The sequence below is a fragment of the Mesoplodon densirostris genome, chromosome 1 (assembly GCF_025265405.1).
Source record: "Mesoplodon densirostris isolate mMesDen1 chromosome 1, mMesDen1 primary haplotype, whole genome shotgun sequence".
NCBI lineage: Eukaryota > Metazoa > Chordata > Mammalia > Artiodactyla > Ziphiidae > Mesoplodon > Mesoplodon densirostris.
In genome coordinates this window covers 224359205-224384978 of record NC_082661.1, presented here as the reverse complement: position 1 = coordinate 224384978, position 25774 = coordinate 224359205, and the positions used below count along the sequence as shown (strand labels likewise).

Here is a 25774-nt window from a genome sequence, read left to right as displayed (position 1 = left end):
AAGTAGGTGGTTACAGAAAATATTACGCAAACTTAACTGTAGCATTATGATGGAAACCGCATAAATAATACCTGGATGGCTAGGTAAGAAAGATAAAACCACTGAAATACATACGTGTGACTCTACACTGTTACAGTACATTTACAGTGCACCACAATTTGAACAGAAAGTTGACGAACTCTGAATCTGTTACAGGCAAAGTGATTTCTTGCACGGGGCATCGGGCTGGAGCAGGAAATTCTATCATTCCTTGTTCGTTCTCTGAGTTAGGTTGTAGCCCTCGTCTCTCGGTGCCTCAGTTTTCCCTCTGTGTCTCTCTGAGGTCACATGAATTATCAGTGTATAGTAACATTTACTAAACTGAAGGGAACAACTGGTCATTTTTCAGAGCCTTCTAAATCATGACGGGCTACTTCTGAGGCTTTGCTTGGAGTCATCTCTGACTACACTTCTTTGCTAATAGTTCAGGGGCAGATATGAAGTGTCTTTTGAATTTGGGTTTAAAATTGGGAGACAAACACTTTTTAAAAAAAATATGCTGTTAAGCTCTGTACCAAATAGCATTTGTTGAGCTACTTGCTTCAAGACCAAGTGTGTGCTGTATTGATTTATAAGTTAAGGATGACTTTAGGGACTTCCCTGGTGGCGCAGTGGTTAAGAATCCACCTGCCAGCGCAGGGGACGTAGGTTCGAGCCCTGGTCCGGGAAGATCCCACATGCCGCGGAGCAACTAAGCCTGTGCACCACAACTACTGAGCCTGAGCTCTAGAGCCCGCGAGCCACAACTACTGAGCCCGTGTGCCACAACTACTGAGGCTGCGCTCTAGAGCCCGTGCTCAGAAACAAGAGAAGCCACCGCAATGAGAAGCCCATGCACCACAACGAAGAGTAGCCCCCGCTCGCCACAACTAGAGAAAGCCCGCGTGCAGCAACAAAGACCCAACGCAGCCAAAAATAAATAAATAAAAATAAGTAAATTAAAAAAAAAAAAGGGGGTGACTTTAGCCATTGGCTTGATCAGCCATGCAGGGAATGATGTTGGATCATGTTATGGGCTGAAATAGTGTCTTCTCCCATATGTTGAAGCCCTCAGAATGGGGCTGTATTTGAAGATAGGGCCTTTTAAGAGGTGATGAAGTTAAAATGAGGCTGTTGGGGTAGGCCTCCATCCAATCTGACTGGTGTCCTTCTGAGAAGAGAAAGTTTGGACACACAAAAGGACATCAGGGATGCACACCCACAGGAGGAAAGGCCATGTGAGGACACAGTGAGAAGGTGGCTGTCTGCAAGCCCAGGAGAGAGGCCTCAGGAGAAACCCAACCCGCCAACTCCTTGATCTTGGACCTCCACCTCCAGAACTGTGAGAAAATACATTTCTGTTGTTTAAGCCTCCCAGTCTGTGGTATTTTGTTATGACAGCCCTTAGCAAACTAACACAGATCACTTCAAATGCCTTACCTTTTGCAGCCAGTGTCTCTCAAAGCCTCTGGATAAAGTCCAAACTTCTTAACACGGCAGACAAGCCCTCCATGATCTGTATAGCTCTCCCTTCTCCAGCGTCCCCGTTGCACTCAGACGCTACCACTTGAGTTTCACTTAGAAGCCATGCTTCCTTCTCCTCACTGTGAATCCTCCAAGTCTCAGCTTACATACCAGTCCCCCCAGGAAGCCTTACCTCATCTGGACTGAGTAACACGCCCTTCTTTTGTGCTTCCACAGCACAGGCATCTATGTCAAATTATCTTGTCTTTGTTCATCCGCTTCTTTCCCCTCCACTCTGAAGGCTCCTGAGGTCAGAGACTGAAACTTGTTCACTCTCGAGACCGAATCTTGTTCACTCTCGAGACCCTAGTGCCTGATCTAGAACTTGGCACACAGTAGGTGTTCCGTTAGTTGAATCAAAGCGTGAACACATCCGTGCAAGATTTGCCTTTAAAATAGTTATGGAGTGCTTAACCTGTGTAAGATACTGAGAAGACAGAGATACGTCTAAATCAGATTATTAGATGCATTAGTATGCTCGGGCTGCCGTAACAGAGTAGCACACAGACTAGGTGGCTGCAACTTCAGGAATGCATTTCTTTACAGGTCGGAGAATAGAAATCCAAGATCAAGGTGTCAGCAGGGTTGGTTTCTTCTGAGACCTCTCTCTTTGGCTTGTCCATGGCCGTCTTCTCCCTGTGTCTTCACGTGGTCTTCTTTCTGTGGGTATCTGTGTCCTAATTTCCTCTTTTTATAAGGACACCCGTCAGACTGGATGAGGGCCCCCCATAGGACCTCATTAAAGATCCTATCTCCAGGTGCCCTCATGTTCTGAGCTGTTGGGGGTCAGAGCTTTAACACACAAATTTGGGGAGGACACAGTTCACGTTCATCATGAACACTGGCTTCATAGATTTTTACCACCTTGGGGTACCTCTGGGGTGAATGTAGACTGTTATGTTGCCATCTGCCTGGGAAGGTTATTTGCTATAAAGGTTGGGTAATAGGTGTATATTTTCGTCAAGAAAGGGGCATTTTGGAGTTGACTGTTGTTTCTGGGGCTTGGACTAGGCTATTATTTTGGGAGCTCCACACCCCCAAGAATAAACTCTTGGAGGACGAAAGTAACGAAGCAGTTGAGAATGTGATGGTGATGGCCAACATTACCAAACTCACTGGAAATTCCCATTCTGAAACCGCTAGTACGTGGTTAACCCCAGGAAATTCAGTGGTCACGTGTCCAGTTCCTACCCAAGAGATGAAAACATCAGATGCAAAGGTTTTTCTCTGAGCTTCTCTGCTCGTCGACTTTCAGGACTGGGAGAACTCTGTGGACCTTGAGAATCTGGTCTTCTAGCTTCAGATTGGACATAGGAGATCTAGGCTTCCACTCCTTAAAGGGCAAAGAAAGGGTCCACCCGGGCTCAGCCTCGGTCACTCCCTGTGCGTAACTGAAATCACTGGCCATAGTGAGGCTGTGGGGAAGAGGCTGTGTACGTGACTTTGACTGTTGCTATAACAACAGTACCTCCGTCTAATTTCTTTTGAAAAATGAATTTCAGCTGGTGGGCTGAAGCCGAGCAGCTTCTCCCCACAGATGAAAGCTCAGCCGACAGTTTTCGGAGCCCACAGCTGTTTATGGGTTGAGTGCCTGGTGCCCTGCCTGCCTCTGCCCACTGGAACATTCTCGGAGCCAGTTAAATCATACCCGTGTTTGCCTGAATGTGAGAAAGCGCCTCTCTACACGTGGGCCTCGTCACCCACGGAGGATTCATCCTAGAGACAAAAATCCTCTCCTCCAGCCTTGTTTCCTATTTGTGAACAAAGTTACTCCAAAGATGTAAATAACGGCGATCCCTTTCGATCCCTTTGCTGGCAAATGCAGGCAAGTCCCTTAGCTTTCAGCTTTGGGGTAAAAACCTGCTAAGAAATGGAGGTGTGGGGGTCAGATGCCATCCAGAAATAAGGAAAATGTCCTGTTTGCTCACTAAGATGGTGTGTGTGTGTGTGCGCGCACGCGTGCGTATGTTTGCGCTTGTGTGAAAGGGAGAGAGAGATGGAGAATTCTCTTCCAGGAGGGTAGCTCTTACCTTTGCTTTTCTGTGAATTTCAACTGCCCGAGGAAGAGCAGTGCCTGCCTCTCTGAGGGAAACAAGAGGCTTTTTATAGACTAGGAGATCTTATTTCGATACTTTTGTTTCCAAAGGGAGATAGCCAGTGCTGGGATTTTATTCAACAGCTGTGTCAGGACCAGGCGCAGTGGGCTCTTTGCGTCCCCTAAACTGGTGTGGGACTTGAGTGCCATGGAGGCACTCCTGGAAAGGGCTAAAAACAAAAAGGAGAATTTCTCGTTGAAAAAGAAGGGACGTGTTGAGTAAACAGTGAAATAAAAATAGTCTTGATTCCTACCCAAGGGAGAGAAAAGTACTCGGCCTCCCGGAAGTATTTCTCCTCCCGCCTCCCTCCTCCCAGAAACTAAACAGATTGAAACCTCATGCTTCGCTCCAATATGCCTGTTCTTTGGTCTGTGCTGTCCGTGTTAAGTCTCCAGCTGTGAAGGATGTAGATAAGATCTGATCTTTTCATTTGCTCTCTTCCTCCCTATGGTTTTCCCTTCTTCTTCCCTGACCTCCTTCGCTGTCATTTCTTTACAGCTCTAAGTAAAATGCCATTAGGAATTTCAGATTGTAATACAAGGTCACGCAGACAGGCGTGTTTGAGTAGGTAAAGTATGCGTGACTTCTAGTGGGAGATATTCCTAAGGAAATTGTTTCTTGTCCTTAAAAATAAATGTAGTGTCGTGTGTGTGCGTGTGCGTGTGTGTGTGTTTATGTATCTGAAAAGACAGAGCAGTTCAGTGTTCAGATTGTAGTATTCTGATGGCAACTGGCAACTGCAGGTCTCAGCGGAGTTTCTCCTACAGAAAGCTACTGAATAAAGGAAGCTGCCACCGGGATGCACACATCTGCTACCTCCTGAAGTTTTCAGCTATCATCACTTCTCAAACACATGCTAAATTTACAGAGTAACATCCTTCCTTGTAGAGGAACACCACACTTTTCTGGGAATCAGGCAGCTCTGACTCAAAAACATGAACACATCCTCCTAAGGCCGTCACGACACAGGTGTCTAAAACACTTTCCCAGAATTTCTAAGCAAGGTTTGCTCGTGTTTGATCAGGAGTCATCAGATGCAGAACAGCACAGTAGGTGAGAACACAGATTTGAGAGGCAGATGGACCCAAGTAAGGCTCTGCTGTGTGTCCTGGGACAAACGACCATCCTCTCTGAGCCCATTCCTCATTCATCATAGGGGCATTGTGAGGATTAACCAAGGTAATACAGGTAAAGCATTAAGCTTGATGTCTGGTACATTAGAAGCTCTCAGCCAATTATAATATTAAATGCCAATCTTGAAATATTTAGTAAGCAGTGAACCAAAGTCTCTAATAAAAACTTCGAAGTTTAGAGCTTTCTACTGATAACTATGTGAGGAGATTTGAAAGTCATATAACCTTGGCATTTGCAGAGATCACAGTCTCGGTTTTAATGAGTGGCTAATAAATTCATTGAAACCCCAGTTTGGACTACATGTATGGAGCTTGTGAAAAACCTCATTACTTCAGATATAAAGAGTACACAAAATTCATGTGACTTGTGATGAAAATATACTTTATTCATTCAACTGAGAGAAAGCCAAGAGCCTCTATGAACATTCATGTATTTGGAAATATGGAGATTTGAGGAGATCTTGGGACTTAGTGTTTCTCAGTGTCAAGGGCCTTGATCGCCACTGCTCCTGTTGTTTTATGATCCATTCTCAATGTGTTGTTGTGGATAAAGTTGGTCCAATTTAGGCATAACTGAAGGATAAAAGCGTACCTAAAAATTCAGCCATGCACAAAAGATTTAAAATGCTTTTAAAGAATCTCTTATCTTGGCAGCTCGCAGCTGGAATTGGGTGGGCATCCATGTTCCAAACACTGAAAAGAGGTATGACCACTCTTGTGTGTACATACCTAAAACTGCTTAAGAATAGAATTTTAAATCTGGCTCATAGCAAAAAGGAAAAAGATCATGGTCATTTATGAAAATAAACTCAAGGTCCTGTCCCCTTGCGCTGGGGGTTCAGCAGTACCCCAGCATTCCCTTGGGCCTCTGTAGCTGAGGCCTCAGATGCTTTCCAGGAGGGCAAGGCCCCTTCTGCGATGATCCTTTTCTTCCTGGAGCATTTCAGAAGAGAGTTGTTTTTTGGTTTTTTTTTTTTTTTTTTTGGCCCTGACACGAGGCTTGTGGGATCTTAGTTCCCTGACCAGGGATTGAACCTGGGGCCACGGCTGTGAAAGCGCTGAGTCCTAACCACTGGACGGCCAGGGAAGTCCCAAGAACAGAGGTTTTTAACTGACATCCCCTCCGGGGACCCGTCATTTCCTACTGACTAGGTCCAGAGAAGCTGTATCTATCCTGGGATGGTCACAAGCAGAGGTTTTAAACTCTTGGCTCTCAGGGAAATTGTGTGTGTGTGTGTGTGTGTGTGTGTGTGTGTGTATTTAAATTCATATGACTTTTATTATGTAATAAAGTTGTTTTCTCTCTAAAATGATCTTAGGAGTATATAAGGCTGACAAGGTGTGTTTCAGGAGTTGTGAGAAGAGATCTCTTTCTTGTGTGTGTTGTTCTTCCCTTCATGTAGATCCCCTTTAAACAAACATACTCAACTTTTGTCAATATACAGCTGACATGTGTTCACTTTCTGGTGTGGTCTCTGTTTTGGGGAATGAATCCATTCCTTTGCACCTGGTACACAGGCATACAGCACACCCTCAGTTCATGAGGAGTGAAAATATAAAAAATAAACGTTTTCATGCAAAGTCTTGTAGAAATCCAGCAAGCTCCTCAGTATTCAAGATCCTCTGCGCTTCGAAATATCTCCATCTAGAGCTTTGTTTCTTAGTCCTGTTGATGAGCTGTCCCAGAGTATCACCAGTCAACTCAGGAACATTTGATATTGACATTGGGTTTGTGTGTGTGTATATTTTTTTAATCAAACAAACAACTTCAGAATTTCAGGACTCCGACAGAATTGTTCTTCTAGATCAGAATTTCTAAAAACCGGGGACGCTAGACCAACTACCTTAGAGAAATCAGAGGTTTTTATTATATTTATTTAGATGCCTGTGCTGCCAACCTGTGTCCCAATCTGGGCCCCTACCTTGGGCGACTAAATCAAACTGAGGAAGTGGTACCAAGAAACCTGCATTTTTAACAGCCTCTCAAGTCACTTTAAAGTCGGATAATCACTGGTCTAGAAGATTGAACCTCTAAATAAACCTCCAAAGATCCTTTCTAAGGACGCTTAAATCTAGAAGACACTTCGGGAAATGTTTCGCACACTATTCATATTCTACTAATTAAAATATCTAACACATGAATATTCTGGATCACTCATCAAATACATTAAATAAGCAAGTCAAATTTATCTGTGTGTTCATATGCTTATTATCTGCTGGTAGAATGAGAAGAAAATAACCAAATGAAAATTGATGTGGTTAAACCAAGTCATCTTCTGGTTTGACCAGAGCAGATCAGAATGACCAAAATATTATCTTGGAGCCTCTAAATTAGTTACAGCATCTGCAGGCTGAGATTCCAATGGGTCTTTAATTCTTGGGAAATACTTGTGTCTCTAGTATTTGGTGAAGGACGTTCACTCACACTTTTGGTTGGAGGGGGTGCTTTGGCAGGTGAAAACCACTTGAAACCTTTGTAAGGAAATTTACAATTCAACTATGAAAACATCCAGCATTTTGAGTTCACATCCGTGTCAAAACGCTTGACCTTGGTAATGTTATATAAAGTCTCTGGGTTTCAGGTTCACTTTTCCTTTCCATGATGCTCTTCATAGGCTCTTGAGTTGTTCTCAGCATAGGTTTCCTGGACCCTTAGAGCCCTCAAAAATCTTAAGGAAGGGACAGTCTATGAGCCATCTCCAGCATTTTAAAATAATCAAAATAAATTGTACATTTATTCAATTGTCATTAAAACACCATACAGGCCAACATTTTCAAATGCCTGCTTTAGGGATCTTGTTACACAAACTGAGTGTGGTTATTTGAGAAATCTTTTTAGTTTTCATTCATTCGTACAATCTTATGAAGGAAAACGCAAGCTGTTATGGTGTGATGTGTTCGAGGATGCCGTGGGAGCACATAGAGGGTCTCCAAGATTTGAAGGTGCGGGGAGGGGCTGTCAAGAGAGACTGTACAGAACGTAATGTCTTAACTGAATGGTGATGGACGGATAGAATTGGTCGGGTGAGGAAGTTGGGTGAGAGTATATAACATATACAAAGACTCGGAGAGACAGAGAACAGACACCATGCATCCCGACTATGGCAAATCATTAAGTATACCTGAAGGTTTAGGGTTGCTTGGTGTTGGAGGGCCAGTGGAGGGGAAAAAGGTTGGAGGTGACAGCTGAGACTGGAGACGTAAGCAGGGAGTCAGGATCAAGTTGTGGAGGGCCGATGTGTGAGACTTAGATGATGCTGACGACAGCAGACAGCTCCAGAGGAGCTGCAAGTGAAGAATGGGTCCACTTTTTTTTTTTTTTTTTTTTGGTGGTATGCGGGCCTCTCACTGTTGTGGCCTCTCCCGTTGCGGAGCACAGGCTCCGGACGCGCAGCCTCAGCGGCCATGGCTCACGGGCCCAGCCGCTCCACGGCATGTGGGATCTTCCTGGACCGGGGCACGAACCCGTGTCCCCTGCATCGGCAGGCGGACTCTCAACCACTGCGCCACCAGGGAAGCCCTGGGTCCACATTTTATAAAGAAAATCACAGCCACAACACAGAGAATCGGTTAGAGAAGAGGCAAGACTGGAGCAGAGAGGCTAGTCAAGAGCTGCTACAGAAATCATGAGAGCAGTGTTGACGTGAACCAAGGTAGTGGCATTGGGGGTGGAAGATGAGAATAAAAATCGTTAAGGATAAGAACAGATAGTCCTCAAGGTGTAACTGGTTGGAGATGGTGGGGAGAGGGTGGAATCAAGCAAGGATGAGTCCTGAAAACAGTCTGAAAGAACTTTATCACGATTAACATGGGAGCCCAGGGCCATTGATGAAGGCACGACTGTGCTTCACCGCCTGCATGAATCAGGAGTGTGGGCCATGCAGTCACACCTGAGTCTGAATTTGAATCCGGGTTGAGCACCCGCCTTTCCCCCCAACCCCCAGCTCTGTAATCTGGGACACAGTGTTTAATCTCACTGTACCTAAAGTTTCTCCTCTGTAAGTGGTTCTAATAAATCCTACCCACCTTTTAGAATCATTAGGAGTAAGAGACAGGAATCTGATAGTTACCCCCAATATCTTCTATCCTAAAATCTTCATTATTTTAATAGTAGGATCACCATTTTTATTCCCAAGCTCCCTGATCCTCCCCAATTTCATCCAAAGTCTGGGACAAGTCAATGAGAGTTTTGTTTTGTTTTGTTTTTAACTTACTAGCACTGCTAAGAGTCTAAAGGAAGAAAGAATATCTTCATCATGGACACACTGGCCCAGAGGACCCGTTAGAATCTGCTGGGAAGGTCAGCAGAGGCCTAGCTATCTTAGCCATCTTCCTCCTTGTCATCCACCTTCCCCATGCCACCTCCTCCAAAACACTGCCCTTTTCTCTGTTGAACCATCAGACCAGCACATGACCTGCCCCAAAGATTTGCTATGAGGATAATATACGATCCTGTGTAAAAGTGCTTTATAACCCCAAAGACACAGCTATTCTTTTTTTTTTTTTTTTTCTTTTTGCGGTATGTGGGCCTCTCACTGTTGTGGCCTCTTCCGTTGCAGAGCACAGGCTCCGGATGCGCAGGCCCAGCGGCCATGGCTCACGGGCCCAGCCGCTCCGCGGCATATGGGATCCTCCCAGACCGGGGCACGAACCCGTGTCCCCTGCATCTGCAGGCGGACTCTTAACCACTGCGCCACCAGGGAGGCCCACAGCTATTCTTATTACTACTGGTCTGGGTGTCATATCACCACCCCCAAACCCATTCTGTATCTCCCTGCCTCTAAGTTTCTCTCTCTGTCTCTCTGTTTCTCTGTCTCTCTCTGTCTCTCTCTGTCTCTCTCTCTCTCACACACACACACACACACACACACACAGTTTGACAGAAACACAAGCCATCAAGCCACACTGTAGGCGAGAGACTCGTGCTGGAGCCACTGTGGAGGAGGAATGGTTTCCCTTAGAGTAACTGACACATGAGAGCAGCCCCCATTGTACTAGGCAGGGGATGAACAGCAGCTTCAGCTCCTGGCACCACAGCGTCCCTTAATGGGAGAAGACGTGTATAGGTAATAATACAAGAATACCGGAACAAGGAAGCTGAAGCTCGGTCAAGAGTTCCTGTGATTCTTCCACGAGAGCACAGACTGTACTAAGGAGGCTTCCAGCTTTGGGAGGCAGAAGGGCCAGGGACTTCCTGAGATAAGGCTGTTCAGGATGAGACCCTGACCTGAATCCTTGCGGGGATGGGGAGCCCCCAGGACATTTCCCGTTCTCATGCTCACTGAGCAGAGTGCTTGCAAGTTCCTCAGCCCGCAGGTCGATCTCTTCCTGCCCACTCTCCGTCTATCTCCCAAGAGAGAATGAGGAGAGAGCTAGACTAGCAAAGGATGATGAGACACAGGAGGGATGCTTAGATGGCTCTGCTATTTTGGATACAACTAAAAACTATAACATGGTTTCAGTGTATCTTCCATGATGCCTTTCTTATATTTCCAACGCTGGTACAGGAAATCTATGTCAAGATTTGGGTTAAAGGGGCCAGCAATGGAGAACTCTAGGCCCTGAAGGAAAAGGAAATACTCAGTAGCTCCATTCAGGTTGCATCCTGGAAATGTATTTGATTTGAGCCTCAACCATCCAGTGCTGTTCTACAATCTAGGACACAAATACATTAGCACTTGGACTCAGGCTTGAATTGCAAATTTGATCTTTTGTTGTTCATATTTAAAAAGCTATACAAGGTGCTTGGAAAACGTTAGGCTTTTGCAGGCTAGGGAACAGAAGTACTATCATTTTACCTATTTGTATTTAGAGATCCAGGAACTAATCTATCTCAGCTGCAGTTGTGACTGTTGATATCACTGCATTTTTAAAAAATTTAATTGTGTTTTTAAAATAGTAATAGCTAAGGCATAGTGGGTGCTTACACGATACCAGACATGAAGCTAAGTGCTTTCTCTATTATTTCATTTAAGTTCATCCTCACAGTAACTATAGGAGTTAGATATTATTAACCCATTTTACAGATAAGGCATCCAAAGCTTAGGAGAGTTTAAATAAGTTTTCCAGGATTCATTCATTCAACATGTATTTATTATCTACTTTGATAATAAATACAGTAGGGGCCCAGTAGTGGAATAAAGCAGAAAAATCCCTGCCTTCATGTAACTCACTTTCTAATGGAGGGTATCGCAGCTAACATTTATGAAGTACCAGACAATATTTATATGTATTAACTCTTAGGTAGAGGTTCTTGGGTTTGAAGCCAAGCTTTCTAACTCCAGGGCCAGTAGGGCTGTTTCTGTGTTACTGTTACTATTACTGTTCTGTGTTACTGTTCTTTTTTCTTTTTTAACATCTTTATTGGAGTATAATTGCTTTACAGTGGTGTGTTAGTTTCTGCTGTATAATAAAGTGAATCAGTTATACATATACACATATCCCCATATCTCCTCCCTCTTGCCTCTCCCTCCCACCCTCCCTATCCCACCCCTCTAGGTGGTCACAAAGCACCGAGCTGATCTCCCTGTGCTACTGCCCTGATCTGACTCACCCACCTTGGCCTGCTCTGCTGATAAGAGGTGTGGCTTGGTGTTCCCAGCCAGACCTGTCTGTCTCCATGGTCTCGGCCACCACTGTTTTCCAGCAGAACAAACAGAGCATTTGCCTTTATTTCTCCATCCTGCCCCATCCATTTCATGGCCTAGAACAGAATCATGGACCTGTAGTTTTAAAAATAAAGTCAGGTTCATTTTTAAGACAAGTGCCTGTTTTTTTGTTTTTGTTTTTTACAACTTTATTGGAGTATAATTGCTTCACAATGTTGTATTAGTTTCTGCTTTATAACAAAGTGAATCAGTTATACATATACATCTGTTCCCATATCTCTTCCCGCTTGCGTCTCCCTCCCTCCCACCCTCCTTATCCCACCCCTCCAGGCCGTCACAAAGCACCGAGCTGATCTCCCTGTGCTATGCGGCTGCTTCCCACTAGCTATCCCACTAGCTTCCCACTACCTTACGTTTGGTAGTGTATATATGTCCATGCCTCTCTCTCGCTTTGTCACAGCTTACCCTTCCCCGTCCCCATATCCTCAAGTCCATTCTCAAGTAGGTCTGTGTCTTTATTCCTGTTTTACCCCTAGGTTCTTCATGACATTTTTTCCCTTAAATTCCATATATATGTGTTAGCATACGGTATTTGTCTTTCTCTTTCTGACTTACTTCACTCTGTATGACAGACTCTAGGTCTATCCACCTCATTACAAATAGCTCAATTTCGTTTCTTTTTATGGCTGAGTAATATTCCATTATATGTATGTGCCACATCTTCTTTATACATTCATCGGATGATGGACATTTAGGGTGTTTCCATCTCCGGGCTATTGTAAATAGAGCTGCAGTGAACATTTTGGTACATGACTCTTTTTGAATTATGGTTTTCTCAGGGTATATGCCCAGTAGTGGGATTGCTGGGTCATATGGTAGTTCTATTTGTAGTTTTTTAAGGAACCTCCATACTCTTCTCCATAGTGGCTGTACCAATTCACATTCCCACCAGCAGTGCAAGAGTGTTCCCGTTTCTCCACACCCTCTCCAGCATTTATTGTTTCTAGCTTTCTTGATGATGGCCATTCTGACTGGTGTGAGATGATATCTCATTGTACTTTTGATTTGCATTTCTCTAATGATTAATGATGTTGAGCATTCTTTCATGTGTTTGTTGGCAGTCTGTATATCTTCTTTGGAGAAATGTCTATTTAGGTCTTCTGCCCATTTTTGGATTGGGTTGTTTGTTTTTTTGCTATTGAGCTGCATGAGCTGCTTAAAATTTTGGAGATTGATCCTTTGTCAGTTGCTTCATTTGCAAATATTTTCTCCCAATCTGAGGGTTGTCTTTTGGTCTTGTTTATGGTTTCCTTTGCTGTGCAAAAGCTTTGAAGTTTCATTAGGTCCCATTTGTTTATTTTTGTTTTTATTTCCATTTCTCTAGGATGTGGGTCAAAAAGGATCTTGCTGTGATTTATGTCGTAGAGTGTTCTGCCTATGTTTTCCTCTAAGATTTTGATAGTTTTTGGCCTTACATTTAGGTCTTTAATCCATTTTGAGCTTATTTTTGTGTATGGTGTTAGGGAGTGATCTAATCTCATACTTTTACATCTACCTGTCCAGTCTTTCCAGCACCACTTATTGAAGAGGCTGTCCTTTCTCCACTGTACATTCCTGCCTCCTTTATCAAAGATAAGTTGACCATATGTGCGTGGGTTTATCTCTGGGCTTTCTATCCTGTTCCATTGATCTGTCTTTCTGTTTTTGTGCCAGTCTTGATTACTGTAGCTTTGTAGTATAGTCTGAAGTCAGGGAGCCTGATTCCTCCAGCTCCGTTTTTCGTTCTCAAGATTGCTTTGGCTATTCAGGGTCTTTTGTGTTTCCAAACAAATTGTGCAATTTTTTATTCTAGTTCTGTGAAAAATGCCAGTGGTAGTTTGATAGGGATTGCATTGAATCTGTAGATTGCTTTGGGTAGTAGAGTCATTTTCACAATATTGATTCTTCCAATCCAGGAACATGGTATATCTCTCCATCTATTTGTATCATCTTTAATTTTCTATTTGTATCATCTTTAATTTCTTTCATCAGTGTCTTATAATTTTTTACATACAGGTCTTTTGTCTCCTTAGGTAGGTTTATTCCTAGATATTTTATTCTTTTTGTTGCAGTGGTAAATGGGAGTGTTTTCTTGATTTCACTTTCAGATTTTTCATCATTAGTGTACAGGAATGCCAGAGATTTCTGTGCATTAATTTTGTATCCTGCTACTTTACCAAATTCGTTGATTAGCTCTAGTAGTTTTCTGGTAGCATCTTTAGGATTCTCTATGTATAGTATCATGTCATCTGCAAACAGTGACAGCTTTACTTCTCCTTTTCCGATTTGGATTCCTTTTATTTCCCTTTCTTCTCTGATTGCTGTGGCTAAAACTTCCAAAACTATGTTGAATAAGAGTGGTGAGAGTGAGCAGCCTTGTCTTGATCATGATCTTAGTGGAAATGGTTTCAGTTTTTCACCATTGAGGACAATGTTGGCTGTGGGTTTGTCATATATGGCCTTTATTATGTTGAGGAAAGTTCCCTCTATGCCTACTTTCTGCAGGGTTTTTATCATAAATGGGTGTTGAATTTTGTCGAAAGCTTTCTCTGCATCTCTTGAGATGATCATATGGTTTTTCTCCTTCAATTTGTTAATATGGTGTATCATGTTGATTGATTTGCGTATATTGAAGAATCCTTACATTCCTGGAATAAACCCAACTTGGTCATGGTGTATGATCCTTTTAATGTGCTGTTGGATTCTGTTTGCTAGTATTTTGTTGAGGATTTTTGCATCTATGCTCATCAGTGATATTGGCCTGTAGTTTTCTTTCTTTGTGACATCCTTGTCTGGTTTTGGTATCAGGGTGCTGGTGGCCTCATAGAATGAGTTTGGGAGTGCTACTCCCTCTGCTATATTTTGGAAGAGTTTGAGAAGGATAGGTGTTAGCTCTTCTCTAAATGTTTGATAGAATTCGCCTGTGAAGCCATCTGGTCCTGGGCTTTTGTTTGTTGGAAGATTTTTAATCACAGTTTCAATTTCAGTGCCTGTGATTGGACTGTTCATATTTTCTATTTCTTCCTGGTTCAGTCTTGGCAGGTTGTGCATTTCTAAGAATTTATCCATTTCTTCCAGGTTGTCCATTTTATTGGCATAGAATTGCTTGTAGTAATCTCTCATGATCTTTTGTATTTCTGCAGTGTCAGTTGTTACTTCTCCTTTTTCATTTCTAATTCTATTGATTTGAGTCTTCTCCCTTTTTTTCTTGATGAGTCTGGCTAATGGTTTATCAATTTTGTTTATCTTCTCAAAGAACCAGCTTTTAGTTTTATTGATCTTTGCTATCGTTTCCTTCATTTCTTTTTCATTTATTTCTGATCTGATTTTTATGATTTCTTTCCTTCTGCTAACTTTGGGGGTTTTTTGTTCTTCTTTCTCTAATTGCTTTAGGTGCAAGGTCAGGTTGTTTACTCGAGATGTTTCCTGTTTCTTAAGGTGGGATTGTATTGCTATAAACTTCCCTCTTTGAACTGCTTTTGCTGCATCCCATAGGTTTTGGGTCATCGTGTCTCCATTGTCATTTGTTTCTAGGTATTTTTTGATTTCCTCTTTGATTTCTTCAGTGATCACTTCTTTATTGAGTAGTGTGTTGTTTAGCCTCCATGTGTTTGTATTTTTTACAGATCTTTTCCTGTAATTGATATCTAGTCTCATAGCATTGTGGTCAGAAAAGATACCTGATACAATTTCAATTTTCTTAAATTTACCAGGGCTTGATTTGTGACCCAAGATATGATCTATCCCGGAGAATGTTCCATGAGCACTTGAGAAAAATGTGTATTCTGTTGTTTTTGGATGGAATGTCCTATAAATATCAATTAAGTCCATCTTGTTTAATGTATCATTTAAAGCTTGTGTTTCCTTATTTATTTTCATTTTGGATGATCTGTCCATTGGTGAAAGTGGGGTTTGAAGTCCCCTACTATGAATGTGTTACTGTCGATTTCCCCTTTTATGGCTGTTAGTATTTGCCTTATGTATTGAGGTGCTCCTATGTTGGGTGCATAAATATTTACAATTGTTATATCTTCTTCTTGGATTGATCCCTTTATCATTATGTAGTGTCCTTCTTTGTCTCTTCTAGTAGTCTTTATTTTTAAAATCTATTTTGTCTGATATGAGAATTGCTACTCCAGCTTTCTTCTGATTTCCATTTGCGTGGAATATCTTTTTCCATGCCCTTACTTTCAGTCTGTATGTGTCTCTAGGTCTGAAGTGGGTCTCTTGTAGACAGCATATATATGGGTCTTGTTTTTGTATCCATTCAGCCAATCTGTGTCTTTTGGTGGGAGCATTTAGTCCATTTACATTTAAGGTAATTATCAATATGTATGTTCCGATTCCCATTTTCTTAATTGTTTTGTGTTCATTATTGTAGATATTTTCCTTCTGTTGTGTTTCTTGCCTAGAGAAGTTCCTTTAGCATTTGTTGTAAAGCTGGTTTGGTGGTGCTGAACTCTCTCAGCTTTTGCTTGCCTGTAAAGTTTTTCATTTCTCCATCAAATGTGAATGAGATCCTTGCTGGGTAGAGTAATCTTGGTTGCAGGTTTTTCTCCTTCATCACTTTAAATATGTCCTGCCAGGCCCTTCTGGCTTGTAGAGTTTCTGCTGAAAGATCAGCTGTTAACCTTATGGGGATTCCCTTGTGTGTTATTTGTTGTTTTTCCCTTGCTGCTTTTAATATGTTTTCATTGTGTTTAATTTTTGACAGTTTGATTAATATGTGTCTTGGCGTATTTCTCCTTGGATTTATTCTGTATGGGACTCTCTGTGCCTCCTGGACTTAACTATTTCCTTTCCCATATTAGGGAAGTTTTCAACTATAATCTCTTCAAATATTTTCTCAGTCCCTTTCTTTTTCTCTTCTTCTTCTGGAACCCCTATAATTCGAATGTTGGTGCGTTTAATGTTGCCCCAGAGGTCTCTGAGACTGTCCTCAGTTCTCTTCATTCTGTTTTCTTTATTCTGCTCTGTAGCAGGTATTTCCAGTACTTTATCTTCCAGGTCACTTATCCGTTCTTCTGCCTCAGTTATTCTGCTATTGATACCTTCTAGAGTATTTTTAATTTCATTTATTGTGTTGCTCATCATTGCTTGATTCATCTTTAGTTCTTCTAGGTCCTTGTTAACTGTTTCTTGCATTTTGTCTATTCTGTTTCCAAGATTTTGGATCATCCTTACTATCATTATTCTGAATTCTTTTTCAGGTAGACTGCCTATGTCCTCTTCATTTGTTAGGTCTGGTGGGTTTTTATCTTGCTCCTTCACCTGCTGTGTGTCTTTCTATCTTCTCATTTTGCTTATCTTACTGTGTTTGGGGTCTCCTTTTTGCAGGCTGCAGGTTCGTAGTTCCCGTTGTTTTTGGTGTCTGTCCCCAGTGGCTAAGGTTGTTTCAGTGGGTTTTGTAGGCTTCCTGGTGGAGGAGACTAGTGCCTGTGTTCTGGTGGATGAGGCTGGATCTTGTCTTTCTGGTGGACAGGTCCACGTCCGGTGGTGTGTTTTGGGGTGTCTGTGGACTTTTTATGATTTTAGGCAGCCTCTCTGCTAATGGGTGGTGTTGCGTTCCTGTCTTGCTAGTTGTTTGGCATAGGGTGTCCAGCACTGTAGCTTGCTGGTCGTTGAGTGAAGCTGGGTGCTGGTGTTGAGATGGAGATCTCTGGGAGATTTTTGCCATTTGATATTATGTGGATCTGGGAGGTCTCTTGTGGACCAGTGTCCTGAAGTTGGCTCTCCCACCTCTGAGGCACAGCACTGACTCCTGGCTGTAGCACCAAGAGCCTTTCATCCACAAGGCTCAGAATAAAAGGGAGAAAAAGTAGAAAGAAAGAATTAGTAGAAGTAGAAAGAAAGAAAGAATGGAGGGAGGGAGGGAGGGAGGAAGGAGGGAAGGTAGGAAAAAAGAAAGAGAAGATAAAGTAAAATAGAATAAAGTATGATAAAAATATAATAGAGTTATTAAAAGAAAAAATAATTATTAAAAAAAAAAGGACGGATAGAACCCTGGGACAAATGGTGGGAGCAAAGCTATACAGACAAAATATCACACAGAAGCATACACATACGCATTCACAAAAAGAGGAAAAGGGGAAAAAAATCATAAATCTTGCTCTCAAAGTCCACCTCCTCAATTTGGGATGATTCGTTCTCTAAAGGAGGGAAGGAAGGAAGGAAGGAAGGAAGGAAAGAAAGAAAGAAGATAAAGTAAAATAAAATAATTAAAAAATAATTATTAAGAAAAAAATTTTTAAAAAACGGACGGATAGAACACTAGGACAAATGGTGGAAGCAAAGCTATACCGACAAAATCTCACACAGAAGCATACACATACACACTCACAAAAAGAGGAAAAGGGGAAAAAAATCATAAATCTTGTTCTCAAAGTCCACCTCCTCAATTTGGGATGATTCGTTGTCTATTCATGTATTCCACAGATGCAGGGTACATCAAGTTGATTGTGGAGCTTTAATCCGCTGCTTCTGAGACTGCTGGGAGAGATTTCCCTTTCTATTCTTTATTCTCACAGCTCCTGGGTCTCAGTTTTGGATTCGGCCCCGCCTCTACGTGTAGATCGCCGGAGGGCGTCTGTTCTTTGCTCAGACAGGACGGGGTTAAAGGAGCAGCCGCTTAGGAGCCTCCGGCTCACTCCGGCCGCGGGGAGGGAGGGGCACGGAGGGCGGGGCGAGCCTGCGGCGTCAGAGGCTGGCGTGACGTTGCACCAGCCCGAGGCGCACCGTGCGCTCTCCCCGGGAAGCCGTCTCTGGATCCCGGGACCCTGGCAGCGGCGGGCTGCAGAGGCTCCCCGGAAGGTAAGTGTGGACAGTGACCTGCGCTCGCACACAGGCCTCTTGGCGGCGGCAGCAGCAGCCCCAGCGTTCCACGCCCGTCTCGGGTCTGTGCTTTTAGCCAAGGCTCGCACCCGTCTCTGGAGCTCCTTTAACTAGCGCTCTTAATCCCCTCTCCTCGCGCACCAGGAAACAAAGAGGGAAGAAAAAGTCTCTTGCCTCTTCGGCAGGTCCAGACTTTTCCCCGGACTCCCTCCCGGCTAGCTGTGGCGCACTAACCCCTGCAGGCTGTGTTCACGCCGCCAACCCCAGTTCTCTCCCTGCGCTGCAACCGAAGCCCGAGCCTCAGCTCCCAGCCCCGCCTGCCACGGCGGCCGAGCAGACAAGCCTCTCGGGCTGGTGAGTGCCGGTCGGCACCGATCCTCTGTGCGGAAATCTCTCTGCGTTGCCCTCCGCACCCCTTTTGCTGCACTCTCCTCCGCTACCCCGAAGCTTTCCCCCTCCGCCACCCGCAGTCTCCGCCCGCAAAGGGGCTTCTAGTGTGTGGAAACCTTTCCTCCTTCACGGCTCCCTCCCACTGGCGCAGGTTCCGTCCCTATCCTGTTGTCTCTGGTTTTTCTTTTTTCTTTTGCCCTACCCAGGTACGTGGGGAGTTTCTTGCCTTTTGGGGGGTGTGAGGTCTTCTGCCAGCGTTCAGTAGGTGTTCTGTAGTTGTTACACGTGTAGGTGAATTTCAGGTGTATCTGTGGGGAGGAAGGTGATCTCCGCGTCTTACTCTTCCGCCATCTTCCCCCTCCAAGTGCCTGTTTTTTTAAGGTTAACATCCCTGCAGGAGGTGCCGAGGGCTCGGAGCTTTACTTCCTTTAGACCCTGAAGCTGTCATATCTGAACTTGCCACTGTGTTGGAGCTACATTCAAGTATCTGCCATATCTACGATCAGAACCACGGTTTCCTGGTTTGTTCAATAAATAACGTAATTTTCTAGCAGGTTCTACTTAAGATGATGGATTGAGCCAGATCTTGTTTGAAGTCAAATCCCAGTGTGTCCCAATTGGGGCCTTGTTTTCAGAAATTCAGGACACCTGCCAAGCAACTACAGAATGTTTGGTGATTAAAAATAGAAAGTTTAGGAGCAAGGGTTAGACTGGATTTTTACTGAAGAACCTCTTTTGTTTCCTTTTAAAATGGAATTCTCTACTTATGAGAGAAAGGCAATAAAGTAGCACTTCTTAGAATCCCCCAGATTGTCTCCGGAAGGGTTTTATTCTACAGGTGGCGCCCGGGGAGCCTTCCCAGTTCCATGTGTGAGTGGGGCGTCAGAGGGGAGCCTGCCCCTCTCCCCCCTTGCTCCTGTGATACACAGCCCCTCTGGCAAGGATAGGAGAGTGCCCAAGTGGGGCTCTTATGCCTCTTCCCTCCTTCCCCAGGTCACCCTGCCTTGTGCCTTCAGCTCTGCAAAGTTACTGAAACCTCTGTCTAACCCAGTTTGCCTTCCCTTTGTCATCATCCACCAAGCGTTTCCCCCGGGCTTTTCAAAGGAGTCCAGTTAAATGGACACAATACTCTCCAGGGTGAGAGATTCCATTACCAGGAATGTAGAAGCTCAAAGTCAAGCATTCTTTAATGTCAATGGAGTTGCCTCCTGCTCTGATCCAAGCTCACCTCCCTCCCTCAGCCCCTGTGAATGAAACAATAGAATCATTCATTTTTGCCACTATTAACCACTGCTATGAACGTGAACTGAACCCTACCTGCAGCCCCACAGATACACAGTAAGCAAGTCAGCCGTAGCCCTTCTTCTTGGAGCTCACTAAACAGACACTTAAGCAATTGCCCCAAAGTATGGTAGAAGCTATGATGGGGAAGTAGAGGTTGCTTGGAAAAACGTATTCCAGGATTTCCAACCCAGTGCAGGTGGGTCAAAGGAGGTACCTATTGTAGTTGGGGTGAAAGGATGTGAGAGAAGGTTTCCTAGAGGAAGTGAAGTCTAAGCTACAACCTGGAAGATGAGTAGCTATTACCAGGGCATGGGGGAGAAGTATGTTCCAAGAAAAGAAAACAACATGTACTGTGCCTTGGAAGCAGAAGGAAGCTTAAGACCAAACAATGAAGAATCCCAGCACTTAGGAGAGCGAAAGAAGAATACATAAGAGACTGAGAAAGCACAGATGGAGAGAATGGAGGAAATCCAGAAAAGTGTGGTATCACGGAAACCCATGGAAGCATACTTTTAGAACAGGGCAGGCTACTACGTCACGAGGTGCTGGGAGGTCAAGTAAAATAAGAACCAAAACGAAGTTTCTGGTTATGTTAACCATTAATCTTCATTTCTGTGTTATTCAGTGAATGTGTTAAATTCCGTAATCTTGGAGGATTTTCAGTGTTCTTTAAAGTATTGTTGATTTAATTCCTTAACGTTCTCAAGTCAGATGTGACAAGAACTTAAGATAGGTTTTAGCACCTTTCTAGAGCATGACACATTTTGGGCCAAGTCTCACACGTAGCATTCATTTGAAAAATAATAATAAGACGATGCTTCCCAATAGGAGAATTATTGCCTTAACTCTTTCTTTTCTTTTGTTCCACCCTCTAGTCTTTAGTTAGCTTTCTATCTCTTAGCCGTATGAGCTCTGCTTTTGGGCAAAACCTTTTCCCATAGAATTTGAATTGAAGCCTGGCCAATTTTGAAATTAGAAGTATAACATCTTTCTGATGGGTTCTAAACCATTTAAAAATGAGTTCGTCGCGATGCATACCGCCATGCTTAATGAGTAAGTAAACCAGGACTTGGAGATTTAGTTATTCTCTTTCCTGTTTCTTTTCCAGCTCCAAGAGACTGTGAAAAGGAAGTTGGAAGGAGCCCGATCACCACTTAATGGAGACCAGCAGAATGGTGCTTGTGATGGGAGTTTTTCTCCAACTAGCAAGCGAATACGAAAGGACATTCCTACAGGGATGGAAGCCATCAACAGTTTGCCCAACAACATGCCACTGCCTTCAGCTTCTCCTCTTCACCAACTTGACCTGAAGCCTTCTTTGCCCTTGCAGAATAGTGGGACTCACACTCCTGGGCTTCTGGAAGATCTGAGTAAGAATGGGAGACTCCCAGAACTTAAAATTCCTGTGAATGGTTGCAGTGACCTGGAGGACAGCTTCACCATCTTGCAGAGCAAGGACCTCAAACAAGAACCTCTAGATGACCCTACTTGCATAGACACATCAGAAACGTCTCTTTCGAATCAGAACAAGCTGTTCTCAGACATTAACCTGAATGATCAGGAGTGGCAAGAATTAATCGATGAACTGGCCAACACAGTTCCTGAAGATGACATACAGGACCTGTTCAACGAAGACTTCGAAGAGAAGAAGGAACCAGAGTTCTCGCAGCCGGCCACGGAGACCCCCGTCTCCCAGGAGAGCTCCAGCACCAAGAGTGACCCGTCCCACTCTCCTTTTGCACACGTCTCCCTGGGCTCTCCCCAGGCCCGGCCTTCTTCTTCTGGTCCTCCCTTTTCTACTGTCTCCACGGCCACCACTTTACCTTCCGTGGCCAGCACTCCCGCGGCCCCCAACCCTGCCGGCTCCCCAGCAAACTGTGCCGTGCAGTCCCCTCAAACTGCGAACCAAGCCCACGCTCCAGGCCAGGCTCCACCTCGGCCTGGAAATGGTTATCTCCTTAATCCGGCCGCCGTGCCAGTGGCTGGTGCAGGGTCGGGGCCTGGTGCTGTGCCCGGCTCTGAGCTGTCTCCGGCCGAGCAGCTCAAGCAGATGGCGGCCCAGCAACAGCAAAGGGCCAAACTCCTGCAGCAGAAGCAGCAGCAGCACTCGAATCAGACTGCAAGTTGGTCTCCTTTAGGGCCTCCATCCAGTCCCTACGGAGCAGCTTTCACTGCGGAAAAACCAAATAGCCCAATGATGTACCCCCAAGCCTTTAACAACCAAAATCCTATAGTGCCTCCCATGGCCAACAACCTGCAGAAGACGACAATGAATAACTACCTCCCTCAGAATCACATGAATATGATCAATCAGCAGCCAAATAACCTGGGTACAAACTCCTCAAACAAACAGCACAGTATTCTTACTTACGGCAACACTAAGCCTCTGACCCATTTTAATGCAGACTTGAGTCAGAGGATGACGCCCCCGATGGCCAACCCCGGCAAAACCCCCCTGATGCCCTACATCCAGCAGCAACCCCCGCAGCCTCAGCCGCAGCTCCAGGCCCCCAGGGCACACCTGAGTGAGGACCAGAAACGCATGCTTCTCATCAAGCAGAAGGGAGTGATGAATCAGCCCATGGCTTACCCGGCGCTTCCATCCCATGGTCAGGTAAGTGTGAAAGTGGGACGCGCTTGGAGGTGCTCTCGGCGTGCGTTGCAGACCGTCGGTGTGCGTTGCAGACCGTCGACGTGCGGTGCTCCCCGTGCTTCGGTGGCAGGGGGTTAATCACCTGTGGAAATCCTTTTTACATATCCTCATGTAGTTTATACGTTTGTTGGAGGTTTCTTTCCTCTTTTTCCTAAGAGATGGGGAAAGGCGGCGCAGTATACTTTCCTGTATTTGAATGCCTGGGAATCGAACTTCCTTTATTCTGGACAGCAGATAAGAAAGCGAAAATGGCCTAACATGCTCACTAGGAAGGAAGCAGGCTGTCGAGGTCCCATGACAGAACGTGGTTCTCCTCCTGTAGCTTCTCTCCCGGGTCATGTGGTCCAGGACTGGGGATGGCGGGAAGGCCAGAGCGTTTAGGGATCTCTACAACCGTCTGAGAAGGTTCTGAACATCCTTGGCCTGTCTCACTGAATTATGAGTCATGGAAATTTGGATTCTTGATGTTCAAAGGTGGGAGAGTTTTCTGTGTTTGCAAAGGGAAGTGGAGGATAGATTTTGGTAGGACCGTGTAACGTTTTAACAGTTGTTGATGTACTGGCACCGTTAGAAGCTGTTTCAGCCTCGTGACTTGAGAGTTTAGTAAAACCTCTCCAATTCGTTCAGCTCTGATTCGGGAGAATTTGATGATGACTGTCTCTTAGTGCTCTGTTAAAGTCTCCTCTTTCCCACTGTCTTTCTTCATGACATCCTGGTATCGGGGTGTAGGGCTCTCAGGGATCCATGGTAAAAATAAGTGGCAACCATTGGGGAGTGGACTCGCATTGACCAGCATGGGCTCTCCTCGCCCTGACCAGTGTAGCAAGCAGCCAACCCTCCTTTAATTTAACACATCATCTGCCTGGCAGGGCGCGAAGGGAAATCCGCGGCTCTACTGATCTTACCCCGACATGGGTGAATTCATGAGCCATCATTTCACTGCCAACTGCTGTCAGTTGTGTAGGCACAATTCTGCGCCTCAGTCCGCCCTGATGCCCACATTTGCATTGCAGTTGGAGACTTTGCAGGAAAGTCTTTGCTTTAGGGGCCCTCGTGCAAACAGGTCCAGACTAGTGCTTGGATAGGCATCCACAGTGGGATGCGTTGGAAGCGCTGGGAAGAAAGGCAGGCAGATCTTGCATCACCAGGCACTGTTTGCATGTGCATCTCCATGTGTGCGCCCTCCCCCAGCCCCCCACCCCACCTCCCCAAGCCTGATGGAGGCTGCAAGGCTGGAGGTGGTGCTGGCCTGCAGAGGCCTGAGCTCTGTGACTTGATGCTTGTCCTTCACAGCCCTTCCAACCCCAAAACCTCGTAGTGGTTTCTTGTCTGCACATGCTGACCGGCTCTAGAGAAATTCTGCCTGGAGAAATAAAACTATAGCTTGGTTGACATCAACGGCAATCAGTCGCTGGTAGAAAAACATCATTGAAATGGGAACTTTTATGTCTTATCTTGGTTTCATTAAAACTCTATATACCATTGGAAAAAGGCAGCATTTTATACATTTCAATATTAAGTTCTGAAGCAGGCAAAAGTATAGGCAATACACAAGGATGTTTGTTGTAGCCCAGAGGTTCATGAGATGGCAGGCTGTCAAAATGGTCTGCTCTTAATCTTAAGGCATCTTGTGCTTCTGCATCCGCTGTTTTTCACACCAGCTACGCTAGAGTCCTTCCTCCAGACCAGACCAGTGGTTTCAACTCTGCAGACATGTGGGTGCAACGTAAGCCAGCCTCACTCCTCACCCTCACTTAAATGTCTTTTGAAATTTGCCAGCTTGGGGCGAAGCTCCTGTCTGCTGGAACATGAATTTTAAAGGTGCTTATTTCAGGTCCTTATGCTTGCCTGGCTATGAGTAACCAAAGCCTTGAGCTGCAGAGGTCATGTTGAGAAAGGGCTCAGTCAAGTGATGAAGAAACGAAAGTGATGGTTTTTTCTAGATTAAATCTGCGAGCTCCTCCTCTCCTCCTTCCATCTCACGAGGCGCTTTCAGGATGCACAGAACCTTCCTTATTAGAATAAGCATTTCTTGGGCCTCCCTGGTGGCGCAAGTGGTTGAGAGTCCGCCTGCCGATGCAGGGGATACGGGTTCGTGCCCCGGTCTGGGAGGATCCCATATGCCGCGGAGCGGCTGGGCCCGTGAGCCATGGCCGCTGAGCCTGCGCGTCCGGAGCCTGTGCTCCGCAACGGGGGAGGCCACAACAGTGAGAGGCCCGCATACCGCAAAAAAAAAAAAAAAAAAAAAAAAAAAAAAAAAAATTAGAATAAGCATTTCTTAACCTCATAAAGAACCATCAAGCAAAGCATGCTTTTTAATGAAATATTAACTCACCACTGTTTGAAACAAGCTTCCACATACATATATAAACATGTGACTGTCTTTCTGCAAACATACCATTTATTTCATGCTTTTATCTGATTGTGGAGAAGTATTGACACAGCTCTTGGAATAGTTAATTACACTCTACGCGAGTACATTGCACAAATACAAGCATGAATTACAGGCAAGATATAAAGTATAATTATACATAGGTATAGTTCAAATTTGTTTTCTGCTGTTGCTAGTGAAAATTCACTTTACTCTTTCTTGGCCACAAGGACCATGATGAACGCTCAGTTTTAATGAGTAACTCAAGCACTGAAGCCGATAACACTAGAACATTTATTTCAAGATAATTTTCTTATACAGACGTTTACTTATTTGGGACATTTGCAGCAAACAGCATTTCTCTCAGGAACAAATAGAAATTCACTTTGTTCCTGGAGGCTTTGAGGAAGAGGGAGCCAAAAATAGAGAAAAAAAAAAACACAACTTATTTCAAATTTTTGAATATGTTTTATCTGGTAGTTCCACTTCTCAGAATTTACATATTATTTCTTATAATTAGAGAATTGAACAAAGATTTATGTACAAAGGTTATGCTCATGGTTTTACTTATGATTGTGAAAATTAGGGCCAAAATAAGCATTTTGGAAAAATGAATAATGTACATGAAAATCATGCTATTAGGGCCTCCCTGGTGGCGCAGTGGTTAAGAGTCCGCCTGCCGATGCAGGGGATACGGGTTCGTGCCCCGGTCTGGGAGGATCCCATATGCCGCGGAGCGGCTGGGCCCGTGAGCCATGGCCGCTGGGCCTGCGCGTCCGGAGCCTGCGCTCCGCAACGGGAGAGGCCACAGCAGTGAGAGGCCCGCA

At 44.5% G+C, this 25774-nt stretch overlaps 1 protein-coding gene across 1 annotated transcript in view; it reads left to right on the top strand.

Moving 5' to 3' along the window:
• The window catches only part of MAML3 (mastermind like transcriptional coactivator 3), a 447074-nt gene that overhangs the window by 238658 nt on the left and 182642 nt on the right, over positions 1–25774 (top strand). The window contains exon 2 of the mRNA XM_060115625.1: positions 21032–22537. Coding sequence (XP_059971608.1) covers positions 21032–22537 — 1506 coding nt within the window. The remainder of the gene's footprint in view (positions 1–21031; positions 22538–25774) is intronic.